The 27,507-nt window shown below is 34.4% G+C and overlaps 1 protein-coding gene across 24 annotated transcripts in view; it reads right to left on the bottom strand.

The window, feature by feature from the left end:
- Positions 1–27,507, bottom strand: part of BAZ2B (bromodomain adjacent to zinc finger domain 2B) — a 382,320-nt gene that overhangs the window by 51,542 nt on the left and 303,271 nt on the right. For 19 of the 24 annotated variants that reach the window (XM_060302371.1, XM_060302369.1, XM_060302379.1 and 16 more), the window contains 9 exons: positions 22,777–22,869; positions 22,600–22,661; positions 17,807–17,872; positions 16,056–16,121; positions 14,612–14,656; positions 14,360–14,392; positions 13,065–13,130; positions 2,897–3,037; positions 252–506 (listed from right to left, as the gene is read on the bottom strand). In XM_060302371.1, the coding sequence (XP_060158354.1) occupies positions 252–506; positions 2,897–3,037; positions 13,065–13,130; positions 14,360–14,392; positions 14,612–14,656; positions 16,056–16,121; positions 17,807–17,872; positions 22,600–22,661; positions 22,777–22,869 (827 nt within the window). The remainder of the gene's footprint in view (positions 1–251; positions 507–2,896; positions 3,038–13,064; positions 13,131–14,359; positions 14,393–14,611; positions 14,657–16,055; positions 16,122–17,806; positions 17,873–22,599; positions 22,662–22,776; positions 22,870–27,507) is intronic. The other 5 variants (XM_030852663.2, XM_030852671.2, XM_030852678.2 and 2 more) reach the window with 1 other exon arrangement.

The following is a 27,507-nucleotide window of genomic DNA, read 5'->3' as shown; positions in this document are numbered from 1 at the left end:
TTCCTTAGATCAGATTGCTTTTTACCAAAAGCTAGAGGGAAAGAAAGTAATCTGGTAATGATTTACATTCCTTAGGCTTTGTGAACCAGGTTTTTCTAAGTTTGCACCAGTTGTACCAATCTACCTTTAACTTTGTACGAAGTTATGTAGAAAAAATTGGATGTTTGTACAATCTTCTGCTAATACACTAAAGCCAGCTATCAATGCACTGATAGTACAAATTAAAAAAATTATATTTTGGGTTTTTTTACCTTGTATCCTGTAATTAGACCGGGATCACATACAGCAGCTGAGAGGAGCCTCACAAGCAAGTCTTGTACTTCACCCATGCTGTCTCCTATATTTAGCAATCCCTCTTGAAGAACACTCAGGTTTGGAACATCAATATTCACATCGAAGCCCAAAACTTTACCAAAGTTTCGTAAGAACTGCACCACCATCAGACAGTCTGAAAATGTACTTCCAGAGAGAACAAGTCCTGGAATACGAGGCAACTCTGGCAAAGGCTGAAAATAAAAGAAAAGAGAGAAAAAGTAGTTCAAAAAGCCATGATTTTATAGCTCCTGAAGTAAAGTAAGTTGCTATTTTTCTCTTGCGTTAAACCAGTGGTCTTCCCGCTGGACTGTAAATTCCCTGGGGGCATTTCTATAACCCCACGGTACTAAGCATAGAATGCTGAACACAAGTAACCACTAATAAATTTTGGTTGAACTCAACATGAACTTAGATCTCTGCAAAAGAGAACACTAATTTTAACTTAGGTATTGATAAAACACACGTTATACAACTGGACCAAAAATCAGGTAACATAAGAAATAAACATCTCAAAAGTACTTTATCATGGACATACTTAGTAGGGCATATGCAATAGTTTCTTCTACTGATGTAGATTGATTTATAATTCACACTTTTTTGGGAGCTCAGAAGTTAACAGTGTGCATCTGTGTGCCGTATGGTTGGAGAGAGTACCATCTTTAGTTAATGACTGCAGATAAATTACTAGGTCCACATGACCAGAACCCATGACCCTATCAAGAACCCAGTAATACTGCAACTATCAGTCTTTAGGTTTCCCGTATATTAGCGAAACATTGAATTTCAGTGTTAAAATTAGAGAGCTCTCTTGCTATTTCTCAAATATGCTCACATATTAACATTTTAATGACTAACTGTATTATCAGTTGTTATGGACATTTTAGAAGTTAGATAAATAAGTAACCTAAATTAAAAACATTTTTGTCCATGAATGGGATTCAATAATAGTACTTTCAATTCTGATTGAGAAAAATGTGGCTTGTAAATATTTCTATTTATCTAAATTTGCCCTTGTTCAAAAACGTTTCCTCCACTCTGTGCTTGCTGAAATAACTAATCAAAGACTTTTTCTACTAATAGTGTGTGGAAACACAGAACTAGGGACAGTTGCTGATATCATACAAATCTTTTGTTACATATGAAAACCATTTAATTCTGAGTTTTCTTTTTTCGTGAATCAGATCAGACATACACATTTCCATATGATTCTAAAAATTTATATAACAAAGCTAACGACAGTAAGGCTTAAAATGGACTTACAAATATTTGATATAGTGCATATGGATTTAAATGAAAACAAAAGATCACTTAGGACAATTTAGGATTAAAAAAAGATCATTTAGGATTAGCAAGAAAATAAAGCTCACTTAGGATTAAAAAAATTGCTCACCAGGAGCTTATTAAACGTGTTGACTAACCACTATACCCATTCTGTGCTTAGGAAATTTTAAACATCCAATTGACTAAAACTAGAATGCATACTTTCACTTTTATTTAGAAGCATTTATGCTAGGTAAATAAATAGAATATTAGTATCATTAAATTTTCCACTTGGGTACTAAAGTTTGCTTTAAGCACTTTAGAAAAGAGCTTGCATAATCAAGAGACAAGCACTATCTGTATATCATATGGCATGTAAGTAAATATAGATGCTATTGACCAAGTATAATATTCTATTACTGAGACAGTATTATAGATATGATATGCATTATTGTATAATTTTCTAGGAATACTATCTTCTTAACTATAGCCAAACATAATTGATTTCTATTCATAAGTATGTGAAATCATGCCAGTTATCACGGTGATTTTGCTCTTTCCAAGTTGCTACTTTTCTGTATTTTAGCAATATTATAAATCTGTGAAGCATGATGGAAGAGAAAACACACATGAGGTACTTTGCTTGGATACATTTCTTGGCTTTCAGGATCATAAACAGTATGGGCTCTGGAGTTTAAAAAACTGGGGACTGCATCCAAGTTGCCACTTATGAGCTGTATAATGTTGAGCAAGTTCCTTAACCTCTCTGTGTCTCAAGTTTTCTCATCTGTAAATGGGCATAAATACCAGTCCTATAGGATTGTGGTGAGGATTAAATGAGAAAATTCATTTAAAGCACTTAGCATAGGGCCTGGCATGTACTAAACATACTCAATAGTTAGCTACCATCACTAAAGCATTGAAGGAGGTTATAGATTATAAATCCTAATTTATTTAAACATCCATGGAGGCATGGGGGAGGAGTTAGATCTTTCTGTAACTAAATGCCTGGGAAGGACCAAATGAAACACAGAAATCCTATCTATTTCTATAATTCATTTTTATAGATTTCTGTAGTATTTCTACTTAAATTAAAAAGGTTTGCAGTGCTCCGTTTGTATATTAAGAACTGCCATTATCAGCACAGGGCTCTAGAGAGGTTTACTCGTGGCCATCCAGGAGGGACAGATTGACCTAGACTTGGAAATCCACTGCTCCAGCTAAAAACACAAGGCTTTCATAATGGCAGCTCTGGCAAAGGAATCAGGTGAGAACACAAAAAATTAAATTTATTAATGAAATGGTTTACTTGATAAATTACCTTTTGGTCTGCTAAGCACATGTCTTCATTAGGCTTCTTTAGTTCCTTTGCCATTTCTAATTCTAATCTTCGTTGCTCTAGTTTACGTTCTTTATTTAATCTTTTCTCATCACGTTTTTCTTGCTTTAACCGTTCTTTTTCCTTAAAAAGAAAACCATGTCCACATATTCTGTTTAATCATTATACGTGTTTAAAAAACCTCCAGTTAAAATTTAAAAAGTAATCAAAGTGTTATTTCCATGAAAAAAATTCTCTTAGGATGTTTAGGAATAGACTTGGAATTACATAGAAACAATGACGTATTTTGCTTTTCAGCGTTTTCACCTTTTGAGTTTCAAAATCATCTTATGACTGTATGTATATATACATACATATACAAAATATCAATATTAGTTTCAACCCAGATTATTTCATTATCAAAATTTATTCAATCCTTTCCCAGGTTATAATATGAGAATAAAATAGTTATTAATAAAGGCAGGTATATAAAATGCACATGGGCAAGTAAGTATTAATAAAAAAAAGTTAACTAGTATGAACAAAAATTTTTGTGTAGCTCAAGGAAGCAAGAAAAGATTTACAGCATGAAAATGGAAGCAACATGTTTGAATCTGCAAACGCAGTTCTTTCAAAGTGAATTAGCTAGTCTTAAGATGTGCACCTATGATGAAATAAAAATATTATTTACCACTCTAAACAACATTTAAAATAATGTAAAATGGGTTTTGAAGGCAATTCCAAAAGCTTTAAAATTATTTTGGGTAATGGCAACAATATGGAAATAATCATCCTGTTTCCCTGTTGTAGAGTATGGCATTCTTTTGGAAGAAGTGACTTTCTATAATAATACTGGTGTCATTACTTTATCGTCACACATCAAATACAATTCTCTTTTTAAACTGAAGTATAACTGACTTACAATATTATATTGGTTTTAGGTGTACAACACAGTGATTCGATATTTTTATACATTCTGAAATGATCACCATAATCAAGTCTAGTTACCATACAAAGTTATTACAATATTAATGACTATATTCCTTATGCTGTACATTACATCCCCATGGCTTATTTATTTTATAACTGGACATCTTAATTCCTTCACCTATTTCATCCATTCCCCGTAATCCCCCTCCCCTCTGGCAACCACTAGTTTGTTCTCTGTATCTACGAGCTTGTTTCTGTTTTATGTTTGTTTTGCTTTCTAGGTTCTACATATAAGTGAAATCATATGGTGTTTGTCTTTGTCTGACTTATTTCACTTAAGACAATACCCTCCAGGTGCATCCATGCTATCGCAAATGGTAAGATTTCATGCTTTTTTATGGCTGAGTAATATGCCATTGTATATATACATATATATATCATCTTCTTTATCTATTCATCTATTGATGAACACAGAGGTTGCTTCCATGTCTTGGTGATTGTAAATAGTGAGGCAGTGAACATGGGGGTGCATGTATCTTTTCGAGTTCGTGTTTCCATTTTCGTTGGATAAATACCTAGGAGTGGGATTGCTGAATCATGTGGTAGTTCTATTTTTAAGTTTTTGAGAAACCTCCATATTGTTATCTATAGTGGCTGCACGAGTTTACATTCCCACCAACAGTGGACAAACATCCCCTTTTCTCCACATCCTTGCCAACACTTGTTACTTCTTGTCTTTTTGATAAAAGGCATTTTGACAGGTGTGAGGTTATATCTCATTGTCCTCTGCCCACAATCCAATCAAATACAACTCTTATTTATTAGAGGAGAAATAATGGTAGACTCAACAGGCAATTCTAAACTATTACCACATACGTCTTTCAATTTTCTTTATTTTTGCCAAAATAAAGTCCAAATCCTTACTTTTGAATTCAGGACTCTCTTCTTTTCCAACCTTATCTCCCACTGTTATAGTCTATGTAAATTTAGTCAAACTATTTGCTATTCCTGATAAACATCTATTGTTTCCTTACCTCCTTATATTGGTGTACTCCAGTTAGGAAGGTCATTATTCCCATCTTGCATACAAATCCTAATTAAAAACCTCCACCTCCTTCCTATTCCTAATTTCTCTTAATTGTCTTACCTAATTATAGCTCTTACCTATAATTTTAACCTAGCACTATTGCTTCCTCTAGTATATTAGCATTTTTGCCCATATCTTAACCATTTCCATTTCAATTATCACTGGTAAGACAGCACGCTGACTGCTGCGGCAGAGCATGCCAAGGGGGAGACAGAGAGGAGTGGAGAAGTAATACATTCCCAGCCAAGAGCTGAGAAAGCACGATTCTTGGATATTATTTTTACCTAGTGATATGCAGTATCTTTCAAATTAAAAAAGCATGTCCATAATATGGAATAGAATGTAAAAGTGACATCTATACCTTAGGATGAAACGGAGGTTTGCAAGAAATCTTAGAAATTCATAGGACCTTTATTACTTAAAGACAAGCATCTACTCCCTCAGTGGGATACTTTAAGGGAAACATGGAGTCTCTAAATTTAATGCATTTATTCACTACTTTATTTAGTGACTTCTACTGAATTGTATAGGACTAATACAAATCCTGCGGTTTTGGTATAAAGTGACTCTCAAAGAACCAGAGCTTCTAGGATCCCCTCAACAATAAACTAATATTTAAAATGGCATATAAAGACAGTCACAATCTAGCCCCACACAAGTTCTGGTCTCCTATCTCATGATTCTCAGTGAATCTCCCAAACTCTAGGCACATTTTGTGATACAACTGTGTTGAGCAAACAGTGTAACCAGTTTGAGGCACTGCTTGGATGATAATGATAATGATCATGAGGGGCGGAGGGGGGGGGGGGAGGGGGGAGGAGGAGGAGAAGCAGCAAAGCCAAGAGAGGTATATGCACAAGGTTAAAATTGACTAACCCCTCTTTGTACCTTCCTCCCAAGATCCCAGAGGTCCTGTTTAGTTGCAACATTGTATTTATGTACCTGTCATCCCCTCTTGACAGGAATGCATAGCCCTTCTTACTTCACACAAAAATAAAGCCTATGTTTTAATTTTTCCCACAGCTAGTTCAGGAGTTTTAATATTTCCCTTTTTTGAGCTTCCACATAACTTATTACAGCATTTATTGCACTGAGTGACAATTATTTGTTTAAAGTTGATCTCTCGCACTGTAGTGTGAACTTCTAGAGATCAGAGGAACCAACTTCTGCACCTCTTTGTGGACCTATTCAATTCCCAGCAGTATAATTTGCCAGAAGCCCTCAGGAGAGTTTTTAATATTATCTTTGTCTCTGACAACTCAAGCCTGTATCAGTGCAATTTTCCTCTCGCACTGGTCTAAATATTGTTCTTATTTCCAACTATAATAGTTATCATATGTCTCTAATGGACATATACAGTGTGCATTAGCATATAAAAATTATTTAAGCATTGATTAATTTGCTGAATGATTAAATTTACAAATGCCACATTGTTTAAATTTCAGGGCAATAACTTACAGTGTCTACAAATGACTACGAAATATAGCTCTTAACTATATTTTAGATTGACTATAAACAATTACAAGCAAATTAGAATGCCTCCTTCCAATTTTTTGGGGCCTTTATTCCCAACTTTCCCCGTCCTTACGCAGTTTTCTAGATGTAAAAATTTATGAAATAAATGTAGATTCTTGGTATATATGTCATTTACAATAAAATATCTTTTTATCATCTTAATTATAGTAATGAAATTTTCTGTATCAAAATATTACTAATATCCTAATTAAGAAGTTATTTAAATTTCATTCGAAGTTGCAACACTTTTCAATAGCAAAAGTGTTAAATTTAGATTACACTAAATAGCCTAAGATACATAGGGTGAAAATTTTAAATGCATAAAAGGATTATTTTAGGGACTCTAAACGCATAACTGAAAGTATTTCTAGAACTCTATAGCAAAATAACAAAGGTATGAAATGAATTTATTCTATTTTAGAATCATAGAAGTTTAAAAACTAAGCAATGAGTGTGGTAGGAGGATCTGTTATTATAAAGTTTTACAACTTATCAAATTGCCAAACAGGCCATTTTTAAGAGGCCATGTTGCAAAGATGCCTATGTTTCCTGTATCTTATGATTCTACTGGGTCTCTTAGGTGTTTGCTCTGGGCATAATTAGGAGATTGCATTTCTTTTCACAGCAACTGTACTTAAATTTCAAAGACATAAATATTCTTTAAGAGACACAGATTTACCTCAGGGTGCAAGAAGAATAAAGTGTAAATAAGATTAATAACATAAGCCATTTATAGAAGACAGATATAAAGAATAAAAGTGATACTATTTTACGTCACATATTGAGCGTGAGTAGAAAAATCAGGGTAATTTTTTTAAAGGACCTATTTTTACATTTAAAATGTAATAATAAATTAAGTTTAAACAAATGAAAAAATTATGAATCCATGATAAAAGAAATCCTTATATTTTAAATTTTTAATAAAATTATATATTATTTATATTATATTTTATTGTATTTTACAGGTATAAATATAAAATACTATTTAAAAAGAGTAAAAATTTCCAGTTATCACATTTTCATAAAATCCACCAAAGTATTACACAAAAGTCTGTACTTACTTTAGATTAACTATCACCAAATATTCTTAGAGTAGCTACTACTATACAAATGTCTCCTAAATTAAAATCAAAATTGTTAATTCTTGAGTCAGATAAGTAGAGATTTTAATACATCTAAATTACATTGATAATAATTCGTTCCAAAATTGTGCATGTATCTTTTAAATGTGTATGACATTTAACATTTTACTGAATAGTTAATACAAAATCATTTTACATGGGGTTTTTTTTGTGCTTTTTTTTACGGTACGCGGGCGTCTCACTGCTGTGGCCTGTCCCGTTGCGGAGCACAGGCTCCGGACGCACAGGCTCAGCGGCCATGGCTCACGGGCCCAGCCGCTCCGCAGCATGTGGGATCTTCCCGGACCGGGGCACGAACCCGTGTCCCCCGCATCGGCAGGCGGACTCTCAACCACTGGGCCACCAGGGAAGCCCTTACATGTTTTTAAAGACAATTTAATTTTAAAATTGAAATTAAGTACATTATATAAAGTACAATACACAAGTATGTCATATAAGTACATTTATTATATCTTCAACTGAAAAATGGGTTTGTTTAAACAAAACTGTCTACATGAGCAATTCTTTTTATTTTTCACTAAGTAATGATTAGTATAAATATAGGATTATAAAATATTCTCATGACTTGAATCATTGAATGGGTTATACATTTTTTATGCTTGCAAATTATTAGATGATTTCTGAAACCTGAACTACTCTCTTCTATTTTATGGTTTTGTCTCCTAAAGTGCTGACATAGTCATTCTGTAATAGACGCATGTTTAACAACCTTTTGTTGTTTATTGATCCTTGGGGAAACACACATACAAAAGACTCTGTTACGGGTACGACGGTTGATTATTCAGATAATATGAGTAAAATGTTTATAAATTTGTGACTGACACAGTTTGAAGTTTTTATAAATGAAACAGGAGATTTTGAGCTACTTTGTCACACTGCTTAAACCAACCTAAGTTTCCAGTGATTAGTAATAATGAAAGCACAAATATATTAAGACTTGAATTATACTAGGACATAAGCCTTTTTTATTCATGAGGCTAAAGATTATCCTTCCTTACATTATATAATAAAAATATTTATGAACTATGATGATACACTAAAATTAATATAATAATAAGTAAGGTAATTTATATGTCTGAATATTCTTATTAATTATAGATTTATATAAAGGAAAAACTATAGAAATTAGATTCCTAAGTTAGGGAACCAATATAAATTTGGGATGTTTTTAGTGAAAAATAAGTTAACACTAAATCAAAAAGTAAGATCAGGGCTTCCCTGGTGGCGCAGTGGTTGAGAGTCCGTCTGCCGATGCAGGGGACGCGGGGTTCGTGCCCCGGTCCGGGAAGATCCCACATGCCGCGGAGCGGCTGGGCCCGTGAGCCATGGCTGCTGAGGCTGCGCGTCCGGAGCCTGTGCTCCGCAACGGGAGAGGCCACAGCAGTGGGAGGCCCGCGTACCGCAAAAAAAAAAAAAAAAAAAAAGTAAGATCAGTGTAGTGTACACAAAGAAACATAAAAATGGTGTTTGTGTTACCTTTTTGATGACTATGGGAGTTTCTTGGAATAGATTCAGATGTTATAAGAGATTTTTAATTAACAAGGTGAAAGCAATTAATTTTTTAACCTCATAATTCTATAAACATTACCCATAACATCAGCATTTTTGTTTATCTTATTTTTTCTTCACAACTTAATAATTAAATGTCTAAAGGTATTAAAGTTTAGAATCAAGGGTTACACATAGGCTATTTTAGAATTTTGAGTTGGCCCTGCCTAAGTATCATATGGCTTTAACTTTACAATAAAGTTTGTTCTTTTAACAGTTAATAACAGAAAAAACTGCAGTTGAGCTGTTAGGAGGTAATAAGAGGCAGAATATGAAGCCAAGATGTGCCCATTACTGGCATTACTCTAGTTACATCTCATGCACATTAATAATGAAGAAATGAACAAATAGACATAGGAAGGGTTTGTTAATATTCACGGAGGTGTAAGTTTATGTAAAAGATATGGTGAAAGTTTGGATTATCAGTAAAAATATATGCCTAGTCACTGCTTAACTGTTTATACTGTAAAGATTTCTCTCTCTGATATGATAAAAAGCGTCTTTAATTTTTTTGCTTTTCCTGCAGCATCTAATTTAATGCTGTGTACACAACAGTCTTTTAAGAAATGTAAAAACATACTTAGTTGATTACTAAGATCTATAGGTATCATTCAACAGAGGAACACAATTTAAGATCTGAATAACTGGGGACTTCCCTGGTGGTCCAGTGGTTAAGAAGACTACACAGCTCCCAATGCAGGGGTCGCGGTTTGAACCCTGGTCGGAGGGAACTAGGATCCTGCATACCGCACGGTGTGGCCAAAAAAAAAAAAATCTGAATAACTGGTAAAATTCTCTAGTCCTGTTCACAGGTCTATAGTTATCAGAGGATAAAAATATTTTGAGAATTCAGCTTTACCTATGGGATTCTCTCAAACATCCTGATAAAGGATTATTTGTAACATATGTTGTTGTATTGTTATTTTAAATAATAGTTCCTAAGTGTTTAAAAAAAGAAAACCACCTAGAATAAAGTAAAATGACTTTATTATTATTATATAAAGAAAATTATATAGACAGAAAACATATAATGTACTCTGTTCTGGGAAGGCCTCTTTGATAAGTTAATATTTGACCTATGACTGAACAATAGACAAGAACCACTTGAATATTCAGTGGAAGAACAGCAACAGTAAAGACCCTTTGTTTAGAAATAATAAAAAGACAAAAATGTCTGGAACATAGTACATAAGGTACAAATTGTATGAGGTAAAGTTGGAGAGGTTGGCAGAGGTCAGAGCATGTGGGTCTGATATGTCACTGGTGAGGAATTTGGACTTTATTACTACTGTAATGAGAAGCCACTGGATAGTGTTTATCCAGATATAATCTGGTTTCTTTTTTGAATAGATCACTCCGGCTACTCTGTGGAGAATGCATAGGGAGTGTGCTGAGGAAAGCAAGAATGAAAGCAGGGAAAACAGGTTCTTTAAGTTATTATGCTTTAAGCTGTTACTTTATGTATACATGCATGCACACGTGCGTACACACATATATTTTTGGTTTGATATTTTGGCAGTTTTCTTGCATTTCTTTTCTAATTACTCATGCTTGATACGGGCAGCCCTATCACGAACTTGCATTGCTCCAATGTAGGTGGGTTAATTTTCCTTTAGTTTCTTCTCACTTTATCTGATAATTGTTTTTATATTTCAAAGTACTTCAAATTGAAGAGTATTTTGTATGCTATTCATGTTCCTTTTTTTCTGAGGATGAAGGTAGCTAGAAGAGGGAGAGCTGTACCCGGTTTCTCATATCCCTTTCCGAGTTTTATTGGAAGCAGTGTACCTGATTTCACTCTATCTAGTCAAGGGTATATCCTTTTCCCATGAAAGATGCTCTTGGGTCTTGAGAGATTCTTAGAAGATTTCATTTGAATTATCTTCATTTATCCCATGGTTGCTACCTTCCACTCAATGCAGATCTTACTCACCTCTCTTCAGCAGCTTTTCTTACTCTCCTCCCAGGCCACAGAGCAAATATAAAAAAACCAGTGAGAGAGGTCATGACTTTTGGGCCTTTTGGGTACCTCTTAACCTGAGCATTCACTCCCTCGGATGATCTTATCCTTATTATTCTCTTGGGTGTCCCCTTCTACCAAATCCTAGTACGTCTGGAGATAATGCTCTTGGTTATTTTCATTATTCTGCCTTTCTTTAGCTTTCCTCTCCAAGAGGAAAAATCAGAATAACAAGCCCTGGTTCTTCTTGGTCCTTCTGGTAAGAGGAATACCTGGCAGGGAAGAACTTGACTCTTGAGGGATATTCCAGGTCTTTTCCCTGAGTTATTCCCTCAGTTCCCATCTCTCCAGATAGGAGAAAATTAGGTCGAGCTTTTAGAATTTTAATTAATCCCCTTCCCTACTCTTCCCGCCACTGCATTCAGAAGGGAACAGAGTTCGCAGCCATGCCCAATCCTGGAATCTGTCACCTCTCTCTCTTTCCCTGCCTGTCATTTTTCAGAGATTGTGTTTATAAATCCATGTGTAGATTCCCTTGTTGTGTTAGGTGTAGAGGGTGTCAGTGGCCCTGGATAATTAACAAGTAAGGAAAAAAACACCTACATAGTAATAAATAACTTATTGTGATAAGTAAGTAGGCACTATGTGGTGCCAGGCACCGTTCCAAGAACTTTACACATACGCTCATATAGACACACACCCATTTAATCATAACTACAAACCCTATGAAATAGGAATTAGTATCATCTCCATTTTACAGATGAAAAACCTGAATCGCAGAGAGATTAAATAACTTGCCCAAGGTCATATAGCTGGAATGTATGAAATTAGAATTCAAATCCTGATCATTTGGTTACAATGTCCAGGTTCCTAAACAATACACATACTGTGCCTTCATATCAGAAATCTGTAATGAGAGTTTAAGCCACAGCTGAGGCTAAAAAACTGAAATATAGGGCACTCAACTTCTAGACCAAATAGTCTCATTTTCATTAATTATTATTTATTAAATGCTTATCCCACTTGATAATCTTATAATCCTACCAGAATCATTTTCTCAATTTTAAAGAAGAAATAACCTGACGAGCTTAAAGCAAGTTGGTTTAGAGCCAGCATAGGTATCTGAGTCTCTGAAACTCCAAAGCCCTGGTTATAATGGCCATACCTCTATTCAACTGCTTTAATTCAGAATGCATTCCTTTGTAACATTTTTTAACCTTTAAGTGATTTCTATTAACATCCATATAAGTTCATTTTGACTTATTGCAATAATTTTCTTATTCTGAAGTATACGGTAAAAGTCTATTTCAAAGATAGTACTTAGGCCTAATTTTACACATAGAATGCTAAAGAGTAATTCTGAGGGCAGAAGTCCATGGCTGAACTGACTGATGTTTGAATTAGGACACATAGGATTTGTCTAGGCATGCCTGTAATTTTGTGAAACTCTAGTCACAGTAAGAAGAATTCATTTTATCCAAATGAATGCCATTCACTATATTTTAAAAAGGTAATTAAAATCTCAGCCAAGGGGCTTCCCTGGTGGCGCAGTGGTTGAGAGTCCGCCTGCCGGTGCGGGGGACGCGCATTCGTACCCCTGTCCGGGAAGATCCCACATGCCGCAGAGCGGCTGGGCCCGTGAGCCATGGCCGCTGAGCCTGCGCGTCCGGAGCCTGTGCTCCGCAGCGGGAGAGGCCACAACAGTGAGAGGCCCTAGTACCGCAAAAATAAAAAAAATAATAATAAAAAAAATAATAAAAATAAAAAATCTCAGCCAAGAAAATTAACTCATACATTGGAATCCATCCTATGGATTCTTTTATGTTCTAACACTCGGTTACTATCTCTAACCTTTGGTTTGCTTATGTATGAGAGTCGGTAAATCATGACAATCCCTACTCCAAAAAATCTATACTTAGAAGAGCCAATGTTTTAAGAAAAAATATTAATTTATGACAAGATAATATTTTTCCAGAAACATACACTTACTTCTGCTTTTTTACGCGCTTCCATAGCTTTCATAAGCATCATATGTTGTCTCCTTCTCTCTCGTTCCTATTAGGCCAGATAAAATTAGGAATATAACTCAACCATAGTTAATAGTTTGATTTTCAAATGGAAAAACAAAACAAAACAGAACAAAAAAACTCGGTATAGCATGTTTAGCATTTATAGACAAGTCACAGTAAATACTAAATATAAGACAAGAATGGCCAGTCTGTGCATGTTTTAGTTCAGGTTTAGAAAGCAAATACAAGAACAATCAAAAGCAAAAAGGTAAAGCAATGAACATGGAGACAGTGTAAACAGAAGCATACAAGGTTTACTTATGGTCAGTTGTGATGCTCCTTCAAAAGCTGGCAGAACAAAAAGCATAATGGTTGGCTGGAACAGGTCAGTTACCTTACATCTGCTATTAGAAAAACCACAAATATGTACTACAGCCAATTAAACCAAAGGTTGTGCTGTTCTTAAATTTTTAGATCAGGTAGAAATTGATTTATATTCACTTTCACTTCATGGTTTTAGAATTAGTTATTTTTATTTCAAGTACACTATCATTTTGTAAATCCAATAAGCCACCGACAAATTAGAAAGTTTTTTTCAAGCTGTTATAGGCATGATTCATATAACAACATCAATGAAATGGGATATTCCTGTTTACTGATGTCTGCCACTTGATGCACTATTTAAAGCCACAAAAGCTGCACCATGGGCGCGTAAGTGGAATCTAAAAGGCACAGTGTGAAAATAAGGTAAGCATTAGCTTACTTCGATAGTCTCATTTTACTTTAAAATAAAAAAGTCACATAGCTATAGTACTGAATCATTCTTTTTGATTAAATATACGTGGTTCCCCCAAAGGGATATTTCTAAAAATTTCTAAAATTTGTCCATAAAACCAGAATATATTTCATATTCTCTCATCAACCTAACTCAAAATTCCCATTGTATTCAATGGCAGTTTTGCATCTAGAATGATGGGAGAATATGGGTCATAGTCGTATCTAATTGGATAGTGATCCAACTTTCACTGTGACATCAGTAACGTAAACTTTTAGACAGCAGCCTTATATAAGGCCTGCCCAATTCAATTGAAAATCTTGGAAATGTACCATATTTCTTTATAGACAGACAAGCAGATGTATGCAATGCACTGTGCTGTAAAGCCATGCAGCAGTATGTAATATGACAGCAGCCAGTGCTACACTTTATGCATTGCTATGACAACCATATCACAACCAAATCACAATGCGGTGTTAGATGTACAGAAATAAACATACCCATACCATATCTAGTCTATGCCTCTCCAACTCCTGGTAGAAAGAGTTGGCACAACATTATGAAACAGAAATCACAGAGTCATGAAACCAATTTTTAACCCCCCGAAAGACACCAATCCCAAAACCAGGAATTTAAGCAGGAATTATACTGGAACTTTTAAAGAAAATATCTTGAAGATTTTTCCAAAAATAGATTTAAGAAAAATTATAAAATGTACATTTCGACAACTGTATAACTATGTGTCTACAGACCTGATGCTTTAGAAGAACAGCTTGTTGTCTTCTCATTTCTTTTTCCTTAAAAATAAGAAACTTTTAAGATGGATTTTTAGGGAAAATTTAGAACATGCAACAAGTATTAGAAGTTCCTTTTCTGAGATTCTATAGTCTTCCATTAGGTTGAACCATATGAAACTGCAAACATCCAATAATTTTTTACTTATGTAGTGGCAACTTCATATGGTTCTACCTAATATATAAAAACTGTAGGACAGGAGCAAGGATCCTTATTCAGTAGACATTTAGAGTTAAGATTCAGTGACCTAATAGTAAACACACTTCAATGACCCATTCACTGAACTGACTAGCTAGATAGAGCATATCAGATAAAACTGGCACTAAAAAAAAAAAAAAAAGAAAACATAATGAAGCAACCCTCAAATCTAGCTAATTAAAACTCTCTCCACTCTGAATATAAATCCCTAAATACACTCTGGGATTAACAGCATCTATATCATTTCCATCACTGTGTAGGAATGAAAGTGACAAGAGAAAAGGAATCAGCTGGAGATTTTTATGTCCACCTATGATTGAGGGCACCATCCCAAAGGGGTAGGGCTTAATCCAAACAGTTCTGGGAATGTCACCAATTTGAATCTTTTTATAAAGATAAAATACGGATTAATTAATATTAAGGGCAGCCATTTTGAAAAGGAGTAGAAATTTAAAGAACAAAGTAAGAGAGTCTATGTAGAAAAAGGTAACAAACAGTTCCCTGGTTTTATAAGATATAGCTGTAGTGGCTGTTTCTTGAACCAGTAGGACCACATGGCTGCCCAATTTCAGTAAATAACTATCAGAAAAAATGGAAGGTAGGGGTGTAATGTGTGTCGGGGTGGAGGCTGGTGGGGGAGTGAGGGTCCAACTCTCTTATGTTTCACACCAGAAAATCAAAACCAAAACATCCCCAAACAACACATCAAGTTACAATATGTAACAATGGCTACTTTTATTATTGGTAAATTATAGCTGATAAAGTTAGGTTTTTGTTTCTGTAGGCTTTTCACTTTTTAATAGTTAAAACAGTTATTAGACATTAACAAAGAGAACGTTATAATCTAAGGAGAGAATCGGATTTGGAACACATTTTGAAACTTAAACATAAATGATACAAAATAGCTCTGGGGAGATCTTATCCATCAAAACTATATACAGGTATTATGCAATAGTTTGCATTTCTGATTTGGTCTGCTATTTAAAGAGCTCAAAGTATCACATATAACCTGTATAACGAAATATAAAAATATACATACAATATACATACAATAAAAACACACACTATACACATGTTTTATCTGTGCTAAACATTTTTTTAGATAGTCATTTTGAGGAGGGCTTTTTTTTAATACAATTGATACTGGTATAATATACAGTTTTTATTTTTGAAAAATGAAAACTGATTCTCATCTAAACTAACCTTTATTCGTTTCTCGGCCTCCAATAATTTGGCATTTGCTGCTTCTTCCTTCTTTTTCTTTTTTGCCTGTGCATGCAAAACAGGTCTCAAAGTCATGCAACAGCACCACTGCAACTTGAAAGTAATCTATGACTTGAAAATGGAGCTACATGCCTCACAGGTACAAAACAACATGGAACATATATGTAAACAATTACAGATTTTCCCACAGTTAATATTGTACTTAACATACTAATTTCATTTCTAATGTATAGATTAGCATTAAGATATAAAAAATTCTTAAATTCATAAGCGTATGTCAGCTTTTCTTGACTTCTTCAAACTCTATTAAAAGTCTGAAATAATTGAGTGTTTATTATTTTACATTAAAACTTAATCACAGAAAAATTTTATGTAATTTTTCCTTTTTTTTCTGATTTTTAAAAGTAAAAAATGATCATAAAAAATTTAGAAGATGGGATAGATTTTAACTGATAATAAAAGTTACTTAAATAATAAATCAGTAACACATTTAAAAATGAACATGTCTATTTGGATTTTTTTAATACTTGAAATTTGAGATAAAGTAATCCATTACTCAGCTGATATAAATGAAACACATTAAATCTGATTTTCTCTAGCTGTATATTGTGATTAAATTCAAGGTTTTTTAAAAAGATAGAATGGAAACTTATAATCTTTCATGAAGTACATTTTGAATATCAAGGTCATGATACCAAATCTGAGCGTCATAATGTTAAAGTCATTAATTATCTAGTAGTTTGATAACTATCCAGTAGCTATTGTTAATTTACTTGAAGGTAGGAGTACTTTTGATTTGAATTTTTTAAATTAATTTGAAATGGATAAGGAAACATGTGTATATTTCTAGAAGGAATAATCATGTAACATAGAACACTTCAGCTATTTGACACCCTCAGGGAATAAATCGTTTATACCAAGAGTTTCCTGAATAGCTGGGAGGTTATAGCAATTCTGAACATTAAAAGTTTATTTTCACTATTTTGGATGGAAATAGTTTTGAGATATATACTGCTTAGACACATTACGCTAAATATAATTTGGCTTTTTCTTGATGACTTGGGGCAATTATTCTGAACATCAGTTATTATACTGTACAGTTCCACAGAGTAATGCCTTTCAGCTGCTAAGGTGTTGAAAATTGCTTGCTATTCAACTAAAAGATTACAGACTCTTGGTAGGCTTTTGAATTCCTATACATGCTGGTTGGAGTTTTTCTGTATTTTCCCTTGCTATCTTGTGGCTATTATTTTACTGATTCCAATATATGTCCTCTAGTCCTATTCCATCAGCTTGTGGGGAAGCAGGGTATATTAGAAGCCAAAAAAACAAGCTGATTAAACTGTTTCTACGTTTAAAATTTACTTTCACTCTTGTAATGTTTTATTTCTAAATTAAAAGTAAATATCTGACTATAAGTCCTAATGAGTTTTCTAAAAGTAAAGAACACGAGTTTCAGCACATGAACCTTATGACACCTATACTGGCTGTTCAGAGGTTTCCCTGTTTTCTTCTTCTCTTTTGTCTTATTTCCTGGGTTGTTAGGATTAGATGAGTCTGCTAAATAAGGATCAGATAAGGTCTTACTCTATGCATTATGTTTAAAGAGAGTTTCTGATGGACATATTAATTTGTATAAGTGACAGAATATGTAGGTAAGATTTTTATTTTGGGAGACTTTAAAATATATGACTATATTACTTTAATCATATCACATTTAAGAATTCTACCTCTAGAATTTGCTGGGCTCGAAGCTCTTTTTCCATTCTGATTTGTTGTATTCTCTTAATTTTTTCCTGTAGAAAAAATTATAATAATTTAAGATAATAAAATAAACTAAATATCTAGGTGAAAAGTATTTAAGTCAAATCAAATAAGTTAAGATATAAATACAGAGTTACCAAAGGTTGCCCATGGTGGATGTAAAACTTGTTTAGTTTAACATCATATATAAGTTCATGTCAAATTAATATGACTTTATAAAATTTCTCAAAACAATTTGTAAAATACAAATGCTAAATATGTATACAGAAACTACATAAACTAAACTCATTTAGCCTGTGAATTTTTATAAGTATCTGCAGTTACAATTATACTTAGTTTTAAATAAAAACAGGACAGAAAAGTAGAAAAATAATGTATCAGGAGTGAGAATACCTAAGGCTAGTCCTGAGTTACTGTCATTCATACGATGATCTTGAGCAAAGAATAACTACTCTTGTATAAAATGGGGAGAGGTGTTTGCCCTCTCTCACTATGTCATGAATAAACTAAAAATGCTTAAAAAAGTGTGTGGCAGGGGCTTCCCTGGTGGCACAGTGGTTAAGAATCCGCCTGCCAATGCAGGGGACCCGGGTTCGAGCCCTGGTCTGGGAAGACCCCCACATGCCGCAGAGCAGCTAAGCCCGTGTGCCATAACTACTGAGCCTGCGCTCTAGAGTCCGCGAGCCACAACTACTGAGGCCCGCGTGCCTAGAGCCCGTGCTCCGCAATGAGAGAAGCCACTGCAATGAGAAGCCCGTGCACTGCAACGGAAAGTAGCCCCCGCTCACCGCAACTAGAGAAAGCCCGCGGGCAGCAACGAAGACCCACCGCAGCCAAAATAAATAAATTTATAATAAAAAAAAAAGTGTGTGGTGCCACACAACTGTAATCGATTATCATTAACAATTTCCATACTATAATTTCTTACTTCACATGATAATATTACATTGCTTTTTTTTTTTTTCTTTTTTTGCGGTACGCGGGCCTCTCACCGTTGTGGCCTCTCCCATTGTGGAGCACAGGCTCCGGACGCGCAGGCTCAGCGGCCATGGCTCACGGGCCCAGACGCTCCGCGGCATGTGGGATCTTCGCGGTCCGGGGCACGAACCCGTGTCCCTTGCATCGGCAGGCGGACTCTCAACCACTGTGCCACCAGGGAAGCCCTACATTGCTTTTAACTACTACAATAAGCCAAATTCAGAAATAATCTGTAATATTATTTTTAAAAGGCTTAATTACAATTGAACATTCTAGAGAATGATTCCAATGGCATAATTGGTGTTCACATTGTTTAAATTTAATGTACTAGTTATTGTTTTAGAATTCAGTGATTAAAGTTTGATAAAACTTTACATTTTGATTTAAAAACATTATCTCATATGCTATCAGCACAATGTTAACAATTTCATGTTCAGAAACCCCTTTGAATGTCCCAAACTGGTACTCAATAATAATACATCGTTTGCCCCCAAACACCCCAATTTTCCTACTAGCAAATTGCATTTGTCGTAGGATTTCCAGAGCGAACACATTTTATACTGCTTAATGTTATAATACCTGTTCCAATTTCCAGATGCTAGCTGTACCTTTGCAAGCTATACTTTAACGTTTTTAAACATTTCTTTTTATGTACACTGATGTTATTGATCTCAATATATACATACATAGACATACATAGACATATATATACACACACACATATATATGGTAGTGGTGTCATTAGCATTAGTAGAGATAAACATTATTTATAAGTTATTATAATACAGATTCACTTTATAATATTGGGTATCCAACCCCTCAACTGGGCACTCTACATAAAATATCTTATTGATCATGAAAAGAGTTGAAATTATCTTCTTTTTACCTAATAGAAAGCTAAAGTTCCTAGAGAGTAAATATTTTGCCTTAAATCAAATAGTAAATACAGAGCCTTGGTCACATTCCAATGCTTTTGTTCCTTCTGCTTCATAATAATGCTTCTGTAAGCTTCCAGAATATTGTCTTGAGGACTATCTGGTGATACTGGCCTACTAGGTGGAAAAAATAATCCAGAAGCACATGCTACTATTTTATTCTAGATCTAAAGCTGACTTTAAAATAGGCATTATGTAACTGACTATGTGAGTAGACCTAAGCTATACTTTGATTCACTTTGTTGGCAATAAGGAATAAGTCAGACTGTATTCTGAAACTAGCCTCAGATAAATATCTTGACAAAACTCTATGATCAGCTCATTTGTATTAACGTTGCTGAAACGTTGGTACTCCAATGCTTTTTTATTTTTTAACATCTTTATTGGAGTATAACTGCTTTACAATGGTGTGCTAGTTTCTGCTTTATAACAAAGTGTATCAGCTATACAGATACATATATCCCCATATCTCCTCCCTCTTGCATCTCCCTCCCACACTCCCTATCCCACCCCTCTAGGTGGTCACAAAGCACAGAGCTGAGCTCCCTGTGCTATGCAGCTGATTTTTTGATGAGCATGTATATTTAGGTTGTAGCCACTTCAAGACTTTAGGGTCACAAAGCTGAATTTAAAGTGCTGATAAGATTTGATGGATCTCTAGCCATTAGGAAATAGGATGAGCTATAAAAAGGTATAATATTTAGAAACAATAGTATTTCACTTGAAAATGAAACATAAACTTATTTTTATATATATGTGATATACAGTAAATATTTATATTTTAACAAAGGCATTCATTAGACTAGATATTTATAAGTCAATCTTACAGTGTCTTTAGCAGTGACAATTAACAAACTATTTGGAATTAACAAACTAAAGGAATTCAAGTTTACTGCTGACTACTTTAAATTACGGTAAAAGAGTTTAGTATGCAGTTTGGTGTTTTATATCATCTTTTAAAAAGTGAGCATTTGCTTTGTGCCAGGCACTGTTGCATGTACTTTACATTTATCACCTCATTTAATCTTCAGATAATGCAGTTATTTTCTTTCACAGTGGAGGAAACAGAGACTTAGAGGTTGAGAAATTCATCTAAGGTTACAAAATTCTTAAGTAGCAGAGCCCATATTCAACTCTTACAGTCTGCCTGACTGTAAACTAAATTCTGAATCCCAATTCCATATCAACTCTTTCTAATCATACTGCTTTAGTCAATACTGGAAAGAACCTTCGAGACAGCCACATCAAATCCAATCCAAGCCATTTATTTAGCAGCTATTTATATAATAACACAATTGGTTTCATTTCATACTCAGAAATAACTACTTGCCATTTAAAAATTTTTTAAAGAATATTAGTTATCCCCATTTCCTTTCTGCTTTAATGATTACAGTGAATATATGGAGATGGGAGAGTAGTGTACACATTCCCATCTTCAATAAAGTTGAATATCTTGTCATATAATACTTTACCTGTAAGAATTTTAAAATTACTTTATTTACCTATACTTAATTTTGAAAACTACACACAGGAGAGGTACTGTAGATATACAACAGAATGCTGCTGAAATGATGCTTTTTTCATTGTTTGCACTGTAGTTGGCTCTCCTTACCTGCAGGTTCTGTATCCATGGACTCTACCAACCATGGATCAAAGATAAATTAGAAAAAAAATTTTTCAGGAAGTTCCTAAAAGCAAAACTTGAATTTGCCCCATGCTGGCAACTATTTGCATAGCCTTCACATTGTATTAGGTATTACAAATAATCAAGAGATGATTTAAAGTATACAGGAAGATGTGCATAGGTTATATGCAAATACTACACCATTTTACATAAGGGACTTGCATCTGTGGATTTTGGTATCCATGGGGGTCCTGGAACCGATCCCTTGTGGATACTGAGAGACGACTGCAGTAATTTTTTAGTAACTCTGAAAGCAATCACAAGCAATGGAGGCAAGCCTTATTCTATATAACTTGAATTTAATTTTTTACTAGTATTTTACATGTTTTAGGACAACAACATTTCTTATTAAAATTTGAATATTTAAGGAATATCCTTCATTTACTAATACATTAATTTAAAAAGTTTGAAAGTTATTCATGATGTCAACTTATATTCAAAGTCTATCAGGATATTAAAAGTACTTATACAAAATTTACTGTTTGGTAAGCAATTTTTTTTTTTTTTTTTTTGCAGTACGCGGGCCTCTCACTGTTGTGGCCTCTCCCGTTGTGGAGCACAGGCTCCGGTGGTAATCAATTCTTAGAAAAACTTGGAAGTAGAAGACTTCGCTTTAAAATGAGGTGAATTTAGGGACTTCCCTGGTGGCCCAGTGGTTAAGAATCCACCTGCCAATGCAGGGGACACAGGTTTGAGCCCTGGTCCGGGAACTTTCCACATGCCACGGAACAACTAAGCCTGTGCACCACAACTACTGAGCCCGTGCTCTAGAGCCCACGTGCCACAACTACTGAGCCCACGTGCCACAACTACTGGAGCCCGTGCTCTGCAACAAGAGAAGCCACCGCAGTGAGAAGCCCGCGCACTGCAGTGAAGAACAGCCCCCGCTTGCCACAGCTAGAGAAAGCCTCTGTGCAGCAAGGAAGATCCAATGCAGCCAAAAATAAATAAATAAATAAAAATAATAAAAATTAAAAAAAATAAAATGAGGTGAATTTTAACTAATGAAAGAGGACAACTTTCTAAATAAGATACATAACATTAATGTGAAATACAGTTATTTCAGAAATCAAAATGAAAATAATGTACACAGAGAAAGATACAGATAGATCCCCAAAACAATGCCTGTGTTTTAAAAATCAGTTCCAATGAATAAACATACCTGTTGTTTCATAATCTTTATCTGTTCTTTTTGCTTTCGCTTCTCCTCAGCAGCCATTATTGCTATGATGAAAAATCAAGGCACAGATATCATCAGAAAAGGAACAAAGAAGAGATGCCTCTTATGAATTACCCAATCCTCACTCTTCAAGTTTAGGCTACCATTTAAATCACCCACCTCGTTGTTTTTTAGCTTCTTTGGCAACCCGAGCCTGTTCCTGCTTTTGCAGTTTTCTCAAAAGCTTTATTTGTGCTGCTTGCCTGGCTATTTCTGAAAAATACAAAATTTCAAGGAATGTTATTAACAACTTTACATAACTGCTAACCTAAAAACAATACCTGTGAAACTGGTATCATCATGAAGGACATAATTTTTAAGAAAATTGCCAAACATTAGATACCAAGTAGGAGAACCTCAGAAAATGTCATGTTCATTTCCCCTAGAAATTGCCAAACTATTTCATCGAATATGATCCCATATACATAAGAAAAATGATGCCTCTCTTACTCCTCATTGTAAAGGCTAATATAAGTACATTTTTTTTCACATTTCATGTAACCCTCACTTATAATGAAAGTACCTGCTAATATGTAAAAAAAAGTGATTCAGCTTCAGTCTTAAAAATAACAAAATACATAAAAAAAAGAAAGAGAACCCAAAATAGAACAAAGCTCCCAAACTTAGCATTTCAGTCCGCTATATAAATGGTAAAATTTTTGAATCCATTGATATTTTCATTTATGAAGGAAAGCGACTACATCTCCTAAATAAAGAGTACAGAATGTCAATGAGTTTTAAGGACAACCTCGTTCTCATACTTTTTAAGGACAAATGTATGAAACTGGGATAGACTGACATAATTAATGGTCCCAAGTCTTCATTCCTTGACTATCCATGCCATTTGTAATGTGACTTTGCGGTCCCCTCTCATCAAGACATGCGTGGAATATATCTTCTTGTTCCTTGATTTTGAGTTCAGCCATGTGATCTTCTTTGGCCAATGGGATGTAAACAGTGTGATGCAAGTAGAAGTCTGAAAGTATACCTGTACTCTTTCTACTCTTTTTACTCTTGTGCCTTGCCCTTTACTATGAGGACAAGTTCGGGCTAGGCTGCCTGAGGTTGGGACACATGGAGGCAGCTGACTCCACTAATGTGAAAAAGCCCAGCCAAGATCAGCAGAGATGCCTAACTGCTAATTTGCCACCAGCTCATTCCATCCGCACAAATAGGTAATGCTTAGAGCTGTACACCACTGAGGTTTTGTGGTTGGCCTTAATGTGGCAATAGGTAGCTGATACAGAAAAGCATGTAACGTTACACATTCTTCTGCTGGCAAACTTGATCAAAATACTGCTAACTATAAAAGTGGTGTATCATTCATAAAATCATTTTAGAAAATACCACTTTACATTAGACATTGTTTTCAACTTTGTAACAGGTGAAGAATTTTAAGAAACTTATATTCACTAATAATGGATATGATTAGGTAATCACTTGAGCTCTGCTCATAACCTCCACCATTTACTGAACTGTTGTATTAAATTTACATGATCTTGTTTAATTTTCATAACAACCTTATGAGATAGGCAACATTATGCCCAGCTTACAAATGAAATAAACTAAGGCTCCCCGAAGTTAAAGAGCAAAGCTAACATACACACCCAGGACTTTCTGACTTCACAGTCTATATGTTACTACTTCTAAAACCCTTAGAGAAATTTAAATGCCTTGAGATTTTAGAAAGAAACTTAACCCTATGTCCTTGTAACAGCTGAGGTGCAGTTGGTTACTACGGTTGATTTCCTATCATGAAGACTTAATAAAAGGGGAGGGGATATAAGAAGGTTTGATTTTATCTAGGAAACTTGAAGTGTTAATAAAAGATGAAACAGAAGCTGATACTAAAGTATACCTCCAATCTTCCAATAATTTTCAGTATTAAGTTTTAAGCATCATCAAAAATTTCTGAGCCGCATAAAAAGGATTCTCCTGTTCACGAAATACTCTGGGAAATAAAAATGTATCAACTGGCCTGCAGAGTTAGCAAGCTCTGATAATAATACACCTGCAGGACACTGTTCTCATCTACGATAGATCCAGGTAAACATTATTTTTTAACATATAAGAATTGAAGGCTTTCACTGAACTCTGATATAAAGACCTAAATCTGCCTTAAAATGTAAAGGGTTGCTAAGTGGTTAAAAAAAATTTCCTAGAAAAGGTGGCATAAGTATGATGCTTTGTTCCAAGCTAAACTGATGCTTTCTAATAGAAGTTTGGCTTATAATAAAGAAATTTTTATCACATATATTGGTGTATTTTTTTGTATATGAATGTATCAGTCAATTTCAAACTCCACACAAGTTCACAGTAATTTTCATGTTTAAACTGGAAAAGAAAAACATTAAAAAGCTCAACTCATATCTTTTCACTTTAGCAAGGAAGATACAATTTGGATTAATCACTTAAAATTTATATAGCTTAACTTTCACGTTACGAACAGTTGGAGAAAACATGAAAAAAAAATGTTAAAAGAAATTAGAGACACTATGGAGGAAGGAGAATGAGCTAGAGACCAAGAAAATTCACTCAGGCTCTGAGGAATAAACTGCTCCCAATATCTTCTCATTTATTTGGTTTATGGTTGCTGAATATATTATTATTATTATTATTTTTTAAGATGTTGGGGGTAGGAGTTTATTAATTAATTAATTTATTTTTGCTGTGTTGGGTCTTAGTTTCTGTGCGAGGGCTTTCTCTAGTTGTGGCAAGCGGGGGCCACTCTTCATCACGGTGCGCGGGCCTCTCACTATCGCGGCCTCTCGTGGCGGAGCACAGGCTCCAGACGCACAGGCTCAGTAGTTGTGGCTCACAGGCCCAGTTGCCCCGCGGCATGTGGGATCTTCCCAGACCAGGGCTCGAACCCGTGTCCCCTGCATTAGCAGGCAGATTCTCAACCACTGCACCATCAGGGAAGCCCTGTATATATTATTATTGTAATGAGCATTTGAAATATTAATTTGAAAACTATCTTTCATGGTTGAAGAATTTGCCTCTTTAAATTTCAAAGGTAAAAACTTATTTTGAAATAAAGTTTATTTTCACTTAGAATTAGGGATATTTTACATATACCACACTTCTTTGGTTCTAAGATGCATTTTTACACATGTCTAAAATCAGAGTGTGTGTAGACATTGGCAGCTCTTTTCTTCCTTAGTGGAACATCTTAAAATACTGAGGCATTGCACAGACTAGGGCATCTCAGATCCTACAATGTATGAAATGGACAAGTGTTACTCGGTATCTCAGAAAATCTGAGATATGAATGGTATTGGCCAATTAAGAAGCAGGTTTATTTAGATAGGTTAAAAGGTTTTTTCATATTCAAACTTTGTCAGATTCTTATTTGTATTCCCTGAGAAATTAGAGACCTCTCATTTCACAATGCTTGAAAGTACATTCAAAGTTTGCATTTATTTTACTGTTCTGAATCTGTCTTCAAATTAAGTCCAGTTGTTCAGCCTAGTTGAGTCCTTGTACGATGATAATATATAACAGAAACTTATAGAATCCCCTTGGATAACCCCCTCAAACTGTTAATGTAGAAACCTTTTAGAAATAAAAGGGGTGATAGTGATTCATTGCTATTTTCTTTTCTTCCCAAGAAAAAAAAATACATATTATACCACAGTTGCTTGTACATATTAATAATTATTATTTATCTAATGTTAAATATTTAACATTTATATACATGCGAGAAAGAACATATATACACAGTAAGGTCAAATGTAAAATAATTTGCAGAATGCAACATAATACAACAAGGGAAAAGTATGTAACGGAATACAAACCAATTTGAAATCTAGAGGGAGAAAAAACCTTGAGTAAAAGTTGAATAATCAACTTCTATTTTGTAAAAATTTAGTTACTTTTGCAAATATAAAGTTGCCATTTTGGATACTAAGTATTAATGCTATTTGTATAAGATATGCAAAACATGCATGAAAAGCCCAGACTTTGGACATCAGTTAATTTCAAGCTTTCTTATTTTACGCAAACAATGCACATTCCCCACTATTATACATTCTTTAGAAGAGCCAGTGGTTTATTGACAATACTAACTTTAAAAACTCATCATGTATGGCTGTATCTGTTAATATATTAACTTATTTTTAACCTTCACTAATAACTCTTCAAGGGAGATAAACGTCTTAATAGAAACCAAACAGAATAACTTTTAAAAATATTTTAAAAACATACTAAGACAGAGAAAAACTTATACAACATTAAGTTACATAGCAGGCAATTAACTTACATGCCACTGGTGGAAGTATGAACTGGTGCCAACTTTTTGGAGATAATATTTGCCTGCTATTTACCAAAATTGAAAACGCACACACCCTTTGATTCAGAGATTCTCTCTCTAGGATTTTATACTATACATAGCCACACCTGTAGAAGGATGTGAAGATATGTGTAATATGTACTACTGCAGCACTGTTTGTGATAGCGAATGTCAGGAATAGCTAGAACAGTCACCAAAAGGAGACTAATTTAATGAAGTGTGGTAGAATCATACACAGTATCACTCACTATTCAGCCATTAAAAGCATAAGGTTGATTTTTAAGTGCTGATACAGAAAGATGTTCAAGATAAATTAAGTGGAAAAAAAGCCAAGCTGAATAGTATGTACACTATAAGCCATTTATTTTAGAAATCAAAAAGGATATATATGTAATACAACATATTGTATATGCATATGTATATATATGAGTGTTTGAAGGCATGTGCTATAGGAGTTTATGTACAGTTTATGTATACGAGTCTCTGATAGCCTAACAAAAAACTGTTAATAATGATTCCACTCATGAATATCTTTTACAGAAAGTTTTCTGTTCTATGAG

The sequence above is a fragment of the Globicephala melas genome, chromosome 7 (genome assembly GCF_963455315.2).
Source record: "Globicephala melas chromosome 7, mGloMel1.2, whole genome shotgun sequence".
Taxonomy (NCBI): domain Eukaryota; kingdom Metazoa; phylum Chordata; class Mammalia; order Artiodactyla; family Delphinidae; genus Globicephala; species Globicephala melas.
Note: the sequence above shows the minus strand (reverse complement) of the source record. Positions and strands in the feature narration are given on the sequence as shown.